Source organism: Chinchilla lanigera, unplaced genomic scaffold (genome assembly GCF_000276665.1).
Source record: "Chinchilla lanigera isolate Chin_1 unplaced genomic scaffold, ChiLan1.0 scaffold00018, whole genome shotgun sequence".
In the NCBI taxonomy this organism is placed as follows: Eukaryota; Metazoa; Chordata; class Mammalia; order Rodentia; family Chinchillidae; genus Chinchilla; species Chinchilla lanigera.
The window spans coordinates 27,225,545-27,241,952 of record NW_004955419.1 but is presented as its reverse complement, the minus strand read 5'-3'; the positions used below and the strand labels follow the sequence as shown (position 1 = coordinate 27,241,952).

Here is a 16,408-nt window from a genome sequence, read left to right as displayed (position 1 = left end):
ATACAACCTCCATTTTGGGAAGAGTAGGCTTTAGAGACGAGAGTTTTTTTCTTTTATTCATAAAAACAAATTTGCAACAATTTATTAAAAATTGATACCATGCAGTAGGGGAACGAGAAATTCCTCATTTACATTTGATTCTGGCAGTTCCAGTCTAATTTAAAGCGTTGTGCACTAACATCATTGGAAAATGCCTTCAGGCCGAAGCCTCTTGGAAATGGACGGTGTGGTTGTTGCATATAAAAGAACAGAACCATTAAATAGCTAGAGTCACTTCTGTGGGTCTTGTTATTTGCGGGGAAATTAAAGAACAAAATGGGTGAGCCTACAGGATCAGTAAGACAGAATGTATTTTGTGGGTTAACCTAGAAGACGGAGCACGTTTTGGAGTCACAAAGGGTTACAGACGCACGCTCACCTCCGACAGTCCAATACTTTTGTTTGTTTGTTTTCCTGCTATGTTGGAATAATATTTCTACAGGTATTTTTGTGTGTGTATACATTATGTACAATTAATTCTCTTTCCCTTTGAAAAATTAATGTGATCCTTTAAATTAAATTTGGTTTTGGTGAAATCAAGAAAGCAAGGAAATACTGGTAATACACACTGAGTGACAACACAATTTTTAGTGCCTAAACAGAGAATGACTTCAACATGACTTGTGATGTGTTAACATTTTTTTTTCCCCTAAAAGCTACAGTACCTCCAGAACCTCTCTTGAAGGAGGGGAGGGGAATGCTATGCTACGTGAACTCGGGTGTTTTGAAATGTTGGCGATGGTGATTCCCATGGGCCCTTTCATCAAAGCCTGGTGGTGACAACAGTGTACTCCTGACTGCAGTGGTTCTGGGAAGAGATTATTGCCTGCCTGTTGAAGCTGCCATTAGGATTCTTTAGGGAGCGAGCGAACTGCTCAGTTGTGCAGATGTCCTGGACGTTGTCATTCAGGCCTCTCTTTAGCAAAGAATGAACCTGTCTAGGAATGTCAGAAAAGTCATTGGGAGCCTCCTCCAGCCCAGCGGTTCCTGGGGGAGGGCTGTGCTGGAAGCTTCTCTGGGCCACACGCCCAGGCTGTAGTGAGGGCCGAAGTTCATTGTCACACTAATACCTCATGGGTCAGGGCTGCTTCACTGTATGGGACAAAGCTTTCCAGCATGAGATCAAGTTTCAATCCTCAGAGTGATCCTGTGAGGTAGGCAGGATGGGTGTTATTTCAACCCCAATCTGTTACAGAGGGGAAACTGAGGCTTAAAGAGACACGAGTGACTTGCCCAAGGTCACATAGGGAGCTGGAGGGGAACTGAACCCAGATCTCTCTGACTCCAGGGCCGGTGCTCTTTGGGGTTCAATTAAAAAAGAGCAGTTATATTATGAGTGAGGATCAGTGGCAGACTGATGGCCTCTGTGACCCCCCAGGGGAGAGAGCTCACAGGCTCCTCTGGATGGAGGGTTGCTCTGGAAGGCAAGGGAAGCCCTCAGCCAGCAACTCCCTCCCCTAAGACACCAGGATGTCTTTTAGCAGAATGCCCCCAATTCACTTTGGTCAGAAACAAAGTCAGTGGCAACAAAAATAAAAAAAAATTAAAAGAAAAAAAAATCCCAGCCAGCCCTTGGGCCCTGATGGGAACAGTTAAAGTGCACAATCTTTCTTTCTCATGTTTGCTGGGAACAGATGTTCTGTGGTTAGCTCGGTGGTCCCCCTTATTACTGGGAACACTCCATATGAACACAAGGACATGGCCAACACGGCGGGTGCATGACAGACTGTCGGTGAACGCCGCAGAGCATGTCTGCGGTGACGTGCCCTAAATCCCCACAGTCCCCGGATCGGGTGTTATTGTGTTAATGTGTGGCATTTATCAGAGAATAACAAACATCTCATTCAGGTGACAGAGGTCCCCTGGGAGCATGCGAGTCCGCCTGCTTGGGGGCCCCAGTGCAGGGCTGCGCCCGTCCACCAGTCCTGCGGACTCCCTGTTCCAGGGAGGCTGGGGGTGCTGGGCTGGCCCCTGGGGACCTGGCAGCCCTGCTCACCTCCTCCCCCAGAGTACAGAAGGGCTGGCGGGGACCACAGCCTGTGATGTGTGTGCAGAGTGCAGAGGCAGTTTCTCCAGAGCCCTTGCCTCTTCCTGAGGCTCCTCAGGGTCACTCGGGGAGTCTAGCTGGAGCTTTAGGCCTCTCTCCTTGTCGAGAACTTTTTGTTGGTTTTTTGCTAGTTTCAAATATCCCAGCTCTTCCTTGTTTGCAGACATTCAGGAAGAAGTCATTTCCATTCCTCTTCTTTGTGAAAGAATAAGAACTTCACAAATAAGGCTCGAGGTCAGGGGCCAAGTTCCCCATCCTGTCCACCCAGTGCCATCTGAGCAGTCCTGAGAGGCAGCCGCGGTGCCCAGGTTCTCCGTGGCCGGAGCCAACAGTGCCTGCAGCAGACGTCTCTGCCCAGCATGGTGCCGTTGCGGGGAGGCCCTGGCCCCAGGCCTCCCACTTTTACAGGCCCGAGACCATGACTCGGAAGGAGGGTGGCACATGTCTGTGGCGGGGGCTGGCGGTGGGGCTCACGCAGGGGCTGACACAGCTGGCGTCCACGCCACCAATGGATGGGAGGTAGGCGTGGTGCAGGATGGGGAGCTGTAGGGACAGCCGGCGCTGGATGCTGGGGAAGAAAGGAGGGCGTTAGTGAGGCTGTTTTGTCATTCTCCAGAAGGTTCTCTGGACTCACTTTGGCTAAAAGAAGCAGATCCTAGGAGCCTAGTTTTCTCTGAATCCAAGAGCTGGTCATCTAATCATCTAATCATTCAGCCACCCAGTAGGTATTTAAGGAAGGCCTGTGGGTACTTACTGCTGCCCTGGGATAAGCAGGGAGACTGGGCTGAGCAAGGAAGACTCAGTCTTCTCGAGCCTCTGGTCCAGGGTTTGGTGATTATCATAACTGTGGTGTACCAAGTAAAAGGTTGTTTTGTTGTTGTTGTTTTGCTTGCCCTTCTAATGGGGATTTGCTGCAGCACAGATATTTTTCATTCTCTAATCTTACCAGCTCTAAACAGATGTGCCTTCCTTTTCACCCTGAAAGGCATCCTGGCGGCTTACTCTCTCCTCACTCCCCTCTGCCCCCACCTTGCCCAGCACCTTGCTCCTTTTGGTTGGGCCAGTTCCAATATGCTGCTTCCTGGTCTTTCAGCTTCTTTAGCAACTGGTGTTATCTTTCCAACACAGAAAGCCATGGAAAGGAAAAGACGACATGCTTTGCTGTGGCATTCTGGGCTCCTTAAAATCTGTTTCTCTCTGGACTCTCCTGGCGAATCTTCTACCTGCTCTGCCTCAAGCCCTGTTCCTTAGGGCAGTAGTGTTGGCCAAGAGTTCAGAAAAAAGGGTAAAGAATAAACTGACTTGGTGAAAGGGGCCCTGTCCAGGCACCCAGGCCTGGCCATCTGCCTATGCAAGGTGGGTACGTATCTTGTGGTTATCTGAGCCATAGGATTCTCTGTTAGGATCCTGTTCAACACATACAGTACTTTCCTAGAATTTACTTAATTCTGGAACCTACATTTACTTTAGGGGATGCACAAGGGACTTAGACCTTACCCTGAAGGTGCTTATACTACAGTGGAGGCAACTGATTGGGAAACTGTAGACAAAAGCCATACCATTGGTCATGGCTCTGGTCTGCAAGGTGGCCAGTCTTAGAGCTAACTGGGTTGGTAGACCATTAGCTCTTATACTACAGGGAGTTGGTGATTTGGCTGCCTTTGCTGGTTCCACTCAGCTTGTCACTCCCCAGAGATCAAGTTTCAGAGTTTACATGTCTGACCCCTGCTTCCAATCTGCTGTAAGATGGGAAGATCTGAAAATGCCAGTGAGAACAAAGCTGACTTTGCTTAGATGTTACCTTCTTTTTGCATCTTCTCTGACTGCCCTACTTAAAATGACACTCCCCAAATCCCTTCTCTGCTTTGTTTTCTTCCAAAGCATCTGTCATTTAATATACTATGTCTTGCTTTTTAATTAAGTTATTATCTTGCCTAATAGAACAGAAGCTATGAAAGAAAGAGACCCATAGGTTTCAGTAATTATGAACAAATAAATGCATTTAGCAAGGTTACATTTTATACGTGACAATGGCATCATGCTACAAGGGAGAATGCCAGATTTGATGCTGGACAGAGCAGACTTTTGAGTTCTACCTTCTGCACTTAGCAAGTGGGTGAGCTTGAACAACTTCATCTTCCCTTTCTGTATATTAGTTTTCTCACCTGTAAAGAGCATTGTAATTTGACTGCATTATGGGATTGCTGTAGAGATAAAGTAATATAAAGGGTATGACAACATGGTGCTAATTGTAAACAGTTGTGCAGGTTCACATAATCTTTGGCTGTGATTCTCAAGGTACTTACTGTTCTGGGGAGTTAATATCTTCTATGGGATCTTTGCATGTTCGAGAGGGCTCTGTTGTATTCCACTGTAGCTGGGGATTTTGATCGAGGTGATTTTTTAAAATGGCCTTTCCCCCATCTGAATGTGAAACAACAATATCACAACACATTCTGTTAACTTAGTTTTACAAATCAGTAGTGCGAATTTAGGGTGCTGCCCAAGGAGAGAGCATGCAAAAGAGCCCATCATCTCTCTGAGTTTTCTGAGCTGGAGTCTGTGTTGCAGCCCTCCCGAAACCACGTCAGCAAGCCAAGAAGTCCCTGTCCAGGGATGGCAGCAGTGTAACGGGAAGTGAGGGGCCTGCGCCTGTCCTGTGTCTCCAAGGGAAAAGGGGGGAATCACGTCCACAATACAGACAATGTAATTTAGAAATGAAGGGTTCTTACACTGAAGCTCTTTTCATTGGTCCATAGGAATGTAATGACAGAGAAAAAATCCCCCACAGTATTTTTTGATAAGCATAGCAACGATTAAGAAGAATAATAGTAAATTACTGGCAGGAGTATACACTGACATAACCTTACTGAGGGAACTATCAGTATGTATCATATACCTAAAAAGTGCATATTTTCTACACTGAATATCTACTTCTGGGGATTGTCCTAGGGAAATAATCAAGGATATGTGTAAAGATATACACAAGATGTTTAATTCAGCATCATTTGTCATATCAAAAGAACGTCAGATGCTGGGGGTATAGCTCAGCGGCACAGTACCTGTCTGCCAAGCTCAAGGTCCTGAGTACCAAAAAAACCAAAAATCAAATAAAAAACAAACAAACAAAAAAGAATGTCAGAACTAGTCTGTATGTGCCCAGTGTAATGGATAGGTTACATAAGTTCTGGATCACCCATTAAAGGAATATTGTATAGCCACAAACCAGGGTGACATAAATCTTCTTCATTTTCTTTGGGCTTTAGAAACATCTTGGCACATTTACAGAAATCTGAAAACCTGGCCTCACCTGAGAGATCTGGATTCATTTGGTCAGAAGAGGATCACTGGTATGTTTGTTTTTGCTGCAGCAGGCAACCTTACAGGTATGTCATTGTGCACCTGATTGGGAACTTCATTATTCAAGGATTCTGAATATGCACAATCATCTACTTGCTGAAATTTATTTGTGACCCCCAATTCAACACTCACAGTGATGTTTGCTTTTGTATTCATTTGCTGACATGCAGAAGATATTGAAAAATTTGAATTGCCTGCTAAACATGTTCCCAGTTGAGGCAATGTTCCGCCTTTTTGCTCAGCTCACGTACTATAAATAAGAATCTTTTCTGAGGTCTATTTAGTAGCAAGTTTTTCATATTTTCATGCTTTCTGTTGGTCATTTTGCTGTTTGAAATGGTCCCTAAGTGTAGTGCTGAAATGCTGTCTGATGTTCCCAAGTGCTGTGCTATGCCTTGCAGAGAAAATACATGTGTTAGGTAAGCTGCCAGCAACCATGAGTGACAGCTGTTGACCATGAATTCGGTGTTAGCAAACCAACAACATATATTAAATGAGGTATCTTTAAACAGAAATATGCATAAAACAAAATTAGGTACTGATTGGTTGACAAAATTGGAAGGTTTACAGGAGCCTAACCCTGAATGTCCCCTCGGAGTGGTGCTCAGTTCTCTCTTTCACTGTGCATGTGATGCACAGGGCATAACTACATCACTTGCAGGAGGGATGACAACTGATTATGCATCCAGAATGTTGTGGTCTGAATGTACCAGCCCAGACTCATGCATTGAAATTTAAAGGCCGATGTGAATTAAGAGATGGAGTTTTTAGGAGGTGACTATGTTATGAGAGCGGAGCCCTCACCGAACCTTTATAAAAGTTATTGAGGGAGAGGATTTGGGCCCTTATGTCCCTCCCACACAGTGCTCCTCCCATCTGGGGAAGCCATCTTCCAGGTACCATCTCAAAACAGAGTAGGTAGGCCCTCACCTACTAGTGCCTTGATTTTGGACTTCTGGCCTTCAGAAGGGTGAGAAATAAATTTCTGTTGTTTACAGATCATCTGGTTTGTGATATTTTGTTATAGCAGCACAAACAGATAACTGACACACAGAATAAATTCCAATGGTAGAAATGCTGGGTTAGAGAACAGTTGCTACTTGGGCCAGCCATGTTTGAGGATGCCTTTCCCTATGGGTTTCCTTGCTCTCCTAGCAACTCTTTGACCTTGGCTCTTTACCAGTCTTACAGGTGGGAAGGGCCTCTCACTGCTGGTTTGATTTGCATTGCTTTAATAAGCAGTGAGGCTGAGCATGTTTTCACAAGGGAAAGAATTGCTTTTGTGGGGGAGAATGTTCATTTGCTTATTTTCTTCTGGCTTTTTGGTCTTATTTTTACTAATCTGTATATAATTTATATATAATCACATATAACCTCTCTATAAGGGCATAAACTTTTTATCTGAGGTAAAATGTTTTTGGCTTAGTTTATTGATTTTTAAAAACCATATTTAATAATGGTATTTAGATTGTGAAAATGAGGGTTTTTTTTAAAAGTTAGATTTTTAACCTTTTTTTTTGTGGATTCTGTTTTGTAATAAATTAAGAAATGCCTGCTGTACTCTGAGATTATTTAAAAAACTGATCCTTTATTTTCCTCTAGTATTTTCATAGTCTCAAAATAAAAAATTTAAAGCTCAGTGCAAACGCTCTGGGTTCAATGCCCAATACTTAAAAATTTTTTATATTACTTTTATAATAACAATATTTATTATTTTTATGAGTAAAATATTTTCTATTAATTTAGAAAGAATTTTATAACAATTTAATGACATGCACCAAAGGCAGAATCCAAACAACAAAAAAGTCTATAAAATACAGTGTGAAACAATTCCTCCTCAGCCACCATTCCTTTTCACACAGGTGAATAGTATTAACAAGCTGGTATTTGTTCTTCTTTTTCTTTTTTCTTTTTGGTATTTGTTCTTTTAAACTTTTTGTTATTTTAGTTTTATAGTGCTGAAGATAAAACCCAGAATTCATGCATGTGAGGCAATTGCTTTATCACTAATCTACACCCCCAGTCTACTTCTAGACTTTTAAAAAATTGCACTGACACACACACACAACACACATATGTGCATGTGTATGCATTTGTGTGCATTATAATGTTGGTTTGTTTCATGTGGAGATTCTTCTACATTCACACAAATAGATCCACTTCACCTTTTAATGGCTGTACAATGTGCCATGTTTGACTGTATCATAATTAATGAAATAATTTCAAATGATGAGCATTTAAATTAATAACAGACTTTTTCCACAAATAATACAGGGATGAACATCCATGTGGAAATTATTTCTAAGGGGCAGTTTCCCACTGTGGAACTGCTAGGTCAAGAAGTTTTCAACACTTGACATTTATAGAGTGACAGCCTGACTCTCAAAAAGTCACAGGAGAATGATCACTTCTAAATACTCTAGAATTTTTGTTTCTTTTTTATGGTGATGGAGGGGATTGAGCCCCAGGCCACCTTGTGTGCTAGGTATTATCTCACTTAGCCAAACTCCTAGTCCCATACACTGGTAATCTTTTACATTTTTGCCAAGAAGTAGGCAAAAAGTGGCCTGTGACTTGCATTTCCCTAGGGTTGGTGAGACTGGGCATCACATCATATCTTACTGTCCTCTCTTTTTCCTTTTTATTCTTTGATGAGGCACATTTACACCTGTGCAATGTTCAGAGAAGTAAATGTAAGCCATTGCTAAGAACAAAAGGGAAAATGAGATGTGCCTCTGCTTAGTACATGGAGAAAACTGGCCATGTTGTGTACTTGTGGACCTGGCACTGCAGGATGAGGAACAGGAGCCCAGGTCTAGGCAGGGGACACTCCGAGCAGACCCCGCACTGTGGTCAGGGACAGGGTCCCAGGGGCTCCAGCTCTACGGTGTGACTTCAGACCAGGCTCCAGTCCTCTCTGAGGATGATGTAGGGCTGGCATTTGAATCCAGGCCCCATGTCCAGGCCTGACCTCCTCTCACCTGTGCTCTCTGTGAAGTTCCCCAGGTTGAGGATGTCGTTGAGCTCCTGGTAGTGGTTCTGTTTAATGTAGGTGGTCTTTTCTGGTGTGTCCTGCAGCTTCATAGTGACTTCTTCCAAGTCCTTATCCAACTGGAAGACAAAGCCACAGCTTAGGTTGAGCCCCACCCAGCTCCTGTCCAGTCCCTGCCCAGCACTGGCAGCTCAACCTCAGAACCAAGGTGAGAACTGGGCCCCTGCATCTTGGTGAGGAGACGCAGGAGGATCAGCTGCTTTTATTCAGGCAGCAGCCATGACAAGAGGGATCTAGTCTTGGCAGTTATGCCCTCCATATGGGAGCCTTGATGGAAGAGCTCAGCAAGCCAGAGAGACAGGGCCTCCAGGAAAGCGGGACATCCAGGGAGAGGAGGCACTGAGGAACGATGGGGCGGGGGAAAAGCTCAGGCTGAGGAGTTGGACAGGCCTATGGGCAAACCCCAGGTGGCCCCATGCTGCCAGTCTCAAGTTCTTTACCCATAGGAGGGGTAATCATAGTACCCACTTTGTGGGAGTGTTGTGAAGATTAAAGGAGACGATGCGTGTGAAACCCAGCCCTGCTACTACAGAAACATGACTATAACCGTTATCATCGGTCGCTCACAGCACCCTCAGTGCGGAGCTGGCCAGCCTCAAATATCATGGGAGCTCAGGCCAGCAGAGGCTCATCTGGATGAGTTCATCAGGATAGGCCCAGCCACGCCCCACTGTATAACAATCAGGAGCACATCCTGAGCCATTCAGTTCCAGAGAAGCCTGGGGAGGGCATGTTCTGGTGGGGAGCAATGGCAGTTGGTTTGGGCAGTGAACATCCTAAGGGAGGGGACCTTATAAACTATAGAGTGCTGTTCTGATGTCAGGAGCATGGCTATCATTTAGTAAGTTTTCATGTGCAGGAAGAGATATCTTTATTTTTTGTGAGACTCAAATGGCAGGGCTAGGGTCTAAGGGTGGGAGCACCAGGAGGTCAGATTGTGATTCTGTTCTAGGAAAAACCACACAGTATTTTAGCGTGGCTTGAGTTTCCTAAAGTGAGTGGATTCTTCATTGCTGGAGTATACAGGTAGAAGTACAATGTGAAGGCACAGAGATATGAATCACGGAGAGTTCCAGCACTGAAATGGAATTGGTAATGGGCTTGGAAGGACAACAAGCTTTCCAACTTTGCCCTAGAGGCTGGTGGTGGGCTGCCCTACCCTACAGCAGGCATTTCAGGTGCACATGTAACTGTGTCCTGCTGTCACTGGCCTCCCAAAAGGATGCCAGATCTAGCAAATAAAAATACAGGATTCCCAGTCAGATCAGAATTTCAGATAACAAGAAGTCTTTTTTTTTTCTGAGATAAGTATGTGCCAAATATTTTATGAGATATACTTATCCTGAAGCTATCATAGTTGTTTATATGAAATTCAAATTTCACTGGCCATCCTGTGTATAATATGGCAATCCTGCATCTTGCCACTTCCCTACAGCAAGAGGATACATTTCTTAGTCTCCTCTGCCACTGAGTGTGCTGTAAGTTCTTGTCAGTGTGACTGGATCAGGACCAAAATGCATGCAAATTTTTTGTCACTTGCTCAAAAGGAAATCTCTCACATGAACTCGGTGCTCTTGTCTTTCAGAGTCTGATAAAAGGATATGTTTTCCGCCCAGCTTTACGTGGGGAGTAGCAGAAAATAGAGAGGAAGAACCTAGCCCAGCAATGACCACCGGGACCTGTCACCGGGAGACAGAAATACTTTCTCTGAGTCCCTTTATTTTGGATCCTCTTTGTTACTTCAACTTAGCCACAGTCCTACCCAGCACTTTGCTTTGTTCCATTCCTGTCCCCATCACCGACGTGGCACTGCCCTCTGAAAGGACATACAGCCCACAGACTGCTGGTCTGGTCAGGCATCCTGGCCCTGAGGGTGGGTGAAGTCAGGGAGACAATCTGGATTCTCCTCTCTGAAGTAGGAAGTCCAGAATCTGGTTTGATGTGGGCACAGAGGAATCTGGTTGTGGCCTCTCTGGAATATACCAGAACCGATAAGGATATTAAGGACAAGGGTGAGGTCTGTTACAGCAACCCCTTCTCCCCAGCCTCTTTCACTTCCTCCTCTCCTGTTGCACATTGTGTATATGTGGGTGGGTCCAGGTGTGTGGATACTCTGGGGCCTCACAGATCACCGTGAGTTTCTTTCTCTCTGAGGATGTCTTGAATTGGGCCTTGTTGGACTCCAAAAGCCTGGGCCAGGTGGGCAACAGATTCTTGTCTGATCTGATGAACTGCTATTACCTGGTTTATGGTACCCCAGCGCCTGTAGCTGTAAGGACGGCAGAGGGGAAGGAAAGTGATGGAACAGCAGCCCCAAGGCTGTCTCAGAGGGGCCCTAGAGGAGGATGTACCTCTGTGATCTTCATCCTCAAGCGATGGTTTTCTGACTGCAGACCCTCCAGGCGGGACGTGCTTGCCTGGTTCACGCTGGTGACGGAGGTGGATGTTTTTGAATCTTCTTTCTTCTGATTTCGAGTGATCTGGAGTCGCTTGTTCTGAGTTGCGGCATCTGGGTTTGTTCTCAAAGTGATGAGCTGAAGGGACAGAGATGGGCTCAAAGAGAGAACCCAGCATCCCACCTCCCATCCCTCCCAGCAGGCCCTGCACAGGAGGCAGCAAGGTCCCCAGAAAGGCTGCAGGCCAAGGGGTCAGGAGCCTGTGGCCAGGCTAGGCTCTGCCACTGGCTTGGGTGTGACCTTGGGCAGGCCCTTTCCTCTCGCTGAGCCTCAGTGTGGTTCGCCAGGGGGAGTATTATCCTGATCCTGCCTCCACCTACATCCTCAGTGATTGGGCAGAGACCATCCAGGCCCTCAAGCCGCACTCTAGCACCGCCTTGCTCTGCCTTAGACCTTGCTCCCTGTGGAAAATGACCTGGAGGGGACAGCTGCGAGGACAGTACTGTAGAGGAAAGTGAAGGCCTCTGCTAGAACCCTTGATAAATTTTGTTGAAGGCTGGCAACTAGCTCTGTCACTGGAAAAGATACCCATTTTTTAGCAGCTTAAAAAACCCTACAACGTTTATTATCTTACAATTTCTGGGTGTCAGAGCCTGGGCATGGTTTAGCTGTATCCAAAGACATTTTAAAATATAAGACAAAAAGCTGCCACTTGACCCTGATTGTACCTATTTATTCTAGAAACATTTCTGGTCTGTGGCAGGCTCTGGCTCAGCACTGGAAGGTATGAGCTGAGTGGGCCATGGCCTCTGTCCGCCAGGACTGCACAGTCCAGAGGTGCGGGTGGAGACGAAGAAGGATATAATCTTCAGCTTTCTCAAAGGGCAGAGTGCCCAGCAGGTGCGGTGGCCTTGCTGGGTTCCCTGGAAGATCTGGAAGGGTGGTGGGGGGAAGGGAACCTTAGGGCAAAGATATGGCAGATGCAAATGCAGGGAGGCCTGGGGCTCAGGGCATGAGGAGGAAGGGCAGTTAGGGTGATAGACAGGGTTCTCTGGGCACTAGAGGAACCCTGAGGTCCCGAAAGCAAGCTCAACTCCAGGAACTTAGTCATTGAGCTGGAAGGGCAATGGAGGGGCTACTGAAGGTGACACAGCAGAGTGACACAATCAGAGCTGGGCTTAGAGAACCGTCTGACATCTTTGATAGAATGGAGAGTGTCAGAGTACAGGCAGGGAAAGCGTGGCACTGGCCTGGAGCTTGGGCAGGTGTGGACAACTAGAGGAGGAAGGGTGTATATGGCTGAGGTTCTAGAGAAGCCTTCGGGATAAACAGACTTGGACTGCTTGGGGGCCTGAGGGATGGAGCCACCACGGGCAACCTCTTTTTTCCTAATGGGCCCTGGATGATCTTTCCTGCTTTCCTTTTCTGTAACAGATGCCCCTCAGCTGGATCACTAACTTTCCCATCTCTTCCTTTACCCTCGAGACCCACTGAGGTCAGGCTTCCCTCTCTACGCAAAGCCTCACTGCAAGGAGTCCTAAAGGCCAAGGTTTCTGGTTCACTTACTCACTGCTGTTAGGATGATGTTTGAAAAGGTGGTCCTATAGGTTAGCCCTTCTGATAAATGGAAAATTTAAGTGGATATTAAAATGGTTATTCTTTTTGACCTTTTTCAAGATTAAAAAAAAGTTTTCAAGATAAAGATTTTTTGTTTTATCTTGAAGGAATAATTAAAAAACAAGGAAAATGTGTTATGTAAAAAATTCACTTATAAAAAAAATCTGCCAACAACTGTAATGGTCACATGAACATGTAAATTATGAACTCTCCCTCAGTGACGTTTGTGAATGTGGGATAATACAGAAAACAAAAAACTTAGATGCAAGAGGCAAACTATGAAATAATATATGTGCTACAGTTATAGCCATATCTTAAAAAGTGTTATCTCCTAACATTTAAAATACAGAAACACTGACAGGAAACATACAAAAAAAGAAAACAAAAACATTAACAGCAAAAAATATCTAAGCAAACATTTGCAGTTTTTGTTAATTTTCGAGTGTTAGGATTGTAAAATTTCTGAAAATCTCACTCCTCTCTGCAGCTTCTAAACTTTCTAAAATGTGAGTTGTCACTGCTATGGTTTGGATGGTTTAAGTGTGTTCATATGTTCTCAGTGTGGTGGTGGTGAGAAGGTGGAACTTTAAGAGGTGGAGCCTAGTGAGAGGTCTTTAGGTTAATGAGGGCTTGTCCTTGGAAGAGATTAAGGCAGTTCTCACAGAACCAAGTTGGGACAGTGAGTTTTTACAACAGTGAGCCATGCCCCTGAGTTGCTCTTTGGCATTTTGTCTCAAGATCTGATCTCTTCCTCCACATGCACTCCTACTTTTGTGATACTGTCTGGTATGAAAGCCTCACCAGAGCTTAGCTAGCGCCTGAACCTCCAGAGCTATGTTCTAAATCAATCTCTTTTCTTTGTAAAGTCAGCTAGCCCCAGGTATTTTATTATAGTATCTGAAAAATGGAATTATACAGTCATTATTATAAGATAAGAATGTATAAAACTTTCAGAAAGAAATCCTAACAACACCCTTGCAATGGAGTCCAAGACCAGAGGACTGGTACCTTTGGCACAAACACCAGGCAGAGAGTGATGGTGCTGCAGAAGATGATGACCAGGGCCACGATGCAGAACTGCACATTGGGCTGGTCCCGGGTCAGGAAGGAGACAGCGGCTCCAATGATGCACATGATCCCCACATTGTAGACGCTCATCCCAATGTACTTGCTGTCATTGAGTGCAGGGATGCTGACGTTACGGGTCTCCCAAGCTAAGAAACAACCGAACAACTGAAATGGTGAACAGAAAGGGGAAGATTGTCATTACCAAGGGGTGGCAACAGGTGCGCTGCTCCAGAACGCTGCTGCATGGAGGGCTGCTCAGAAGTAGGGGCTGGGGGGGGGCAGGCTGGGGCTTTCTTGCAGCCAAGCCTTCTGGATGACACCATCTGTCTCCACTCATGGTCCTGGGTTGTATCCCACAACCGAATAGCAGACTGGGTGTGTGTGACAGCTGTCTGGTTCTCCTTTGCTTCCACAACTGGTTCATGAACAGACCCACCAAAGGATACAGTGGGAAGGTGTAGTGGGAAGACCCTAGATGATATTGATGACTTCTGCTCACTCTTTAGAGGACACTGGCTTAGAGAGGAGGAAGGGGCTTACGTAAAGTTTGCCAGAAATACGGTAGCAAAAGAATGCTGTGTCTCTAGAAGTTCAGTCCGGTCCTTTTTGCTATTAAACTGGGCAGATAGTTTGTAACTGGGACTTCTATTATCCCCCAACGTACAGAGCCACTCAGAATAGAAACCACATTTCCCAATTTCCCCGAAAGTTAGGTGTGGGATAAGACTGGGTTCTGAACAATGATCTGAAAGAGGAAACGTTGTGAATAAACTCTGGGAGGTGTCTTTAAAGGGAAAGGATGTTGTATTTTCTCTTAACAGCTGGAGTGCACCATGATGGGTGGAGCTGCAGCAGCTGTCTTGGAGCATTTGATGAAATGTGGGGCAACAGGAATCGAGGAGCCAAGAGTCCAGACCAGGAGCCTCCTGTACCAGCCCTAGATGGCTTGCCTCTGGAGTTGCCTCTGGAAATTACCACCCAGGTCTCGAATGTGCTCTGCTACCCACTGGCTGTGCGATTTTCAGCAAATCACCTCACCTGTCAGCAACTCACTTTATTCCCCCCCCTGCACCTTTTTATTAGTGCATATGGGTCTTATTGGGTTTAATTTTGGCAGACTGACACATGCGTAGAGCATACTTAATCATTTCCTCACCTCCAGCCTCTCGCTCACCCTCCCTCCTACCTTCTCATTTTCTTGGGGGGATTCGATGTGTATCCTGTGTTTTGATCAAATGAGGACCTCACTTTCAATGTTTATGAAATGGGGATCATCATGACACCTTCCTCACGCTTGCTCCTGTTTAGATGAAGTAAGAGGATGGATGTGGAAGTGCTTTGTAAACTACAATGTCTTGTACAAAAATGAATTAAAAATTATTGTGTGATAAATATTTTATACAACCATGGTTGTTTTCCTCTCCTTATCTTTTATCCTTTTCTCTAAACACTTGCAACCTGCTTTATTATTATTATTTTTAAATTTCTTTAAATAAGAAACCAGCAGCGCAGGAACCAGATACCAGGTGATGCTCCCTGCCATTGGCTGTTGACAGCCTGCCTTGTGCGGGCTCCTCACATGGGACCCCTTGAGTCCCACGGAGACTGAGCCACCTCACAGACGGAGAAGTGGGTGCTTGGCCAGGTGATGGCACTTGCCTGGGGACCCACAGCAGTGAGTGTCAGGGCTGATGGTCCCTGAGATGCCGACCTTCTGTCAGGGAGTTAATGTACCCTCCTGAGCTGACAGACCACCCAACCTGTGTGAATCTCACCGGTCACAAAACGTAGGCACAGCTGGGACCTGGGAACTGCTGTAATATCTAAACAGCGCCAGGATGACAGGAGGAGACAGGGTAAGGTGCTCTTGGCCTTTGAGGGGATTTGTGCGCATGAGTTACACTGAGGTAAGGAAGAACTTCCTAACAAAGTAAGCCATCTGTAATGGGTTGAATGGTGGCCCTAAGAGATATGTCCACAATATGATCCCTGAAAACTGTGACTGTGACCTTATTGGGAAAAGGTGTCTTGCCAGTTCAGCTAAAGATCTTGACATGAAATCATCCTGGATTATACAGACGGTTCCTAATTCCAGTGGCAAGGATTTGGAGAGCCGTACAGGGAGTTTGGAGTCACGCAGTAACAAGCCAAGGGATGTCTGTGCCATCTTCATTGGAAGAAGCAGGAAGGATTCTTACTAAAATGTTTAGAGGGAACACAAGTTTACCTTGATTTCAGCCTCCTGGCCTCCAGAGCTGTGAAAGAATAAATTTCTGTGTTTTAAGCTACTCTATAGTGATGATTCGTTATAGTGGCCAAAGGAAACTAAAATGCCAAACTCAGATGGCACAGGTTGCTTTGAAGTAAGTTCTCATCACTAGAGCTGTGGAAGCAGGTAGTGAATGGACACTGGCTGAAGATGCTCAGGTGGGCTGGGGGTGGGACTACAGGCGTGTGCATGCTCTCTCCAGCCTGATTCTGTGCTTCCAGACTAGAAAGGTAGGGGCAGGGGTGGGATTTTAGCCATAGACTCTGTACACTGTAGATGGAAAAGCTTGTGCGCTGTCAAATATAGCTTTTCTTGATGTGATCCAGTTGAAGGCATTCACGGGAGGAGATGTACTCATCTCCAACTACTTCTGGAGTAGGTGGGAGAAGATAGTGAATGATGAAAACATGGCAGATAAATCCAGTTTAAAAGCGTGAATGATTCACCATAATCTAATTTCATGGAGTCTCAGAATCAAGAATATGGAGGCTGCAAGGATTGTGGAGGGAGTCTTCTTTCTTTCTTTCTTCTTTCTTTCTTTCTTTCTTTCTTTCTTTCTT

At 45.5% G+C, this 16,408-nt stretch overlaps 1 protein-coding gene and 1 long non-coding RNA gene across 3 annotated transcripts in view; one reads left to right on the top strand and one right to left on the bottom strand.

The window, feature by feature from the left end:
• Nucleotides 1–35: 35 nt before the first annotated feature.
• Gabbr2 (gamma-aminobutyric acid (GABA) B receptor, 2) overlaps nucleotides 36–16,408 on the bottom strand; it is a 369,184-nt gene continuing 352,811 nt past the window's right edge. The window contains exons 15-19 of the mRNA XM_005382826.2: nucleotides 13,520–13,744; nucleotides 10,850–11,032; nucleotides 8,428–8,557; nucleotides 4,393–4,510; nucleotides 36–2,654 (exon numbers count right to left, since the gene is read on the bottom strand). Of these exons, the coding sequence (XP_005382883.1) occupies nucleotides 2,489–2,654; nucleotides 4,393–4,510; nucleotides 8,428–8,557; nucleotides 10,850–11,032; nucleotides 13,520–13,744 (822 nt within the window). The 3' untranslated portion in view covers nucleotides 36–2,488. The remainder of the gene's footprint in view (nucleotides 2,655–4,392; nucleotides 4,511–8,427; nucleotides 8,558–10,849; nucleotides 11,033–13,519; nucleotides 13,745–16,408) is intronic.
• LOC106148312 lies at nucleotides 3,234–14,979 on the top strand. 2 transcript variants are annotated; one of them, XR_001233653.1, is made up of 3 exons: nucleotides 3,234–3,442; nucleotides 5,353–5,472; nucleotides 14,401–14,979. It is a non-coding gene; the product is annotated as an uncharacterized LOC106148312 (long non-coding RNA). The 2 variants fall into 2 exon arrangements; XR_001233652.1 differs by lacking the exon at nucleotides 14,401–14,979 and adding an exon at nucleotides 10,084–10,837.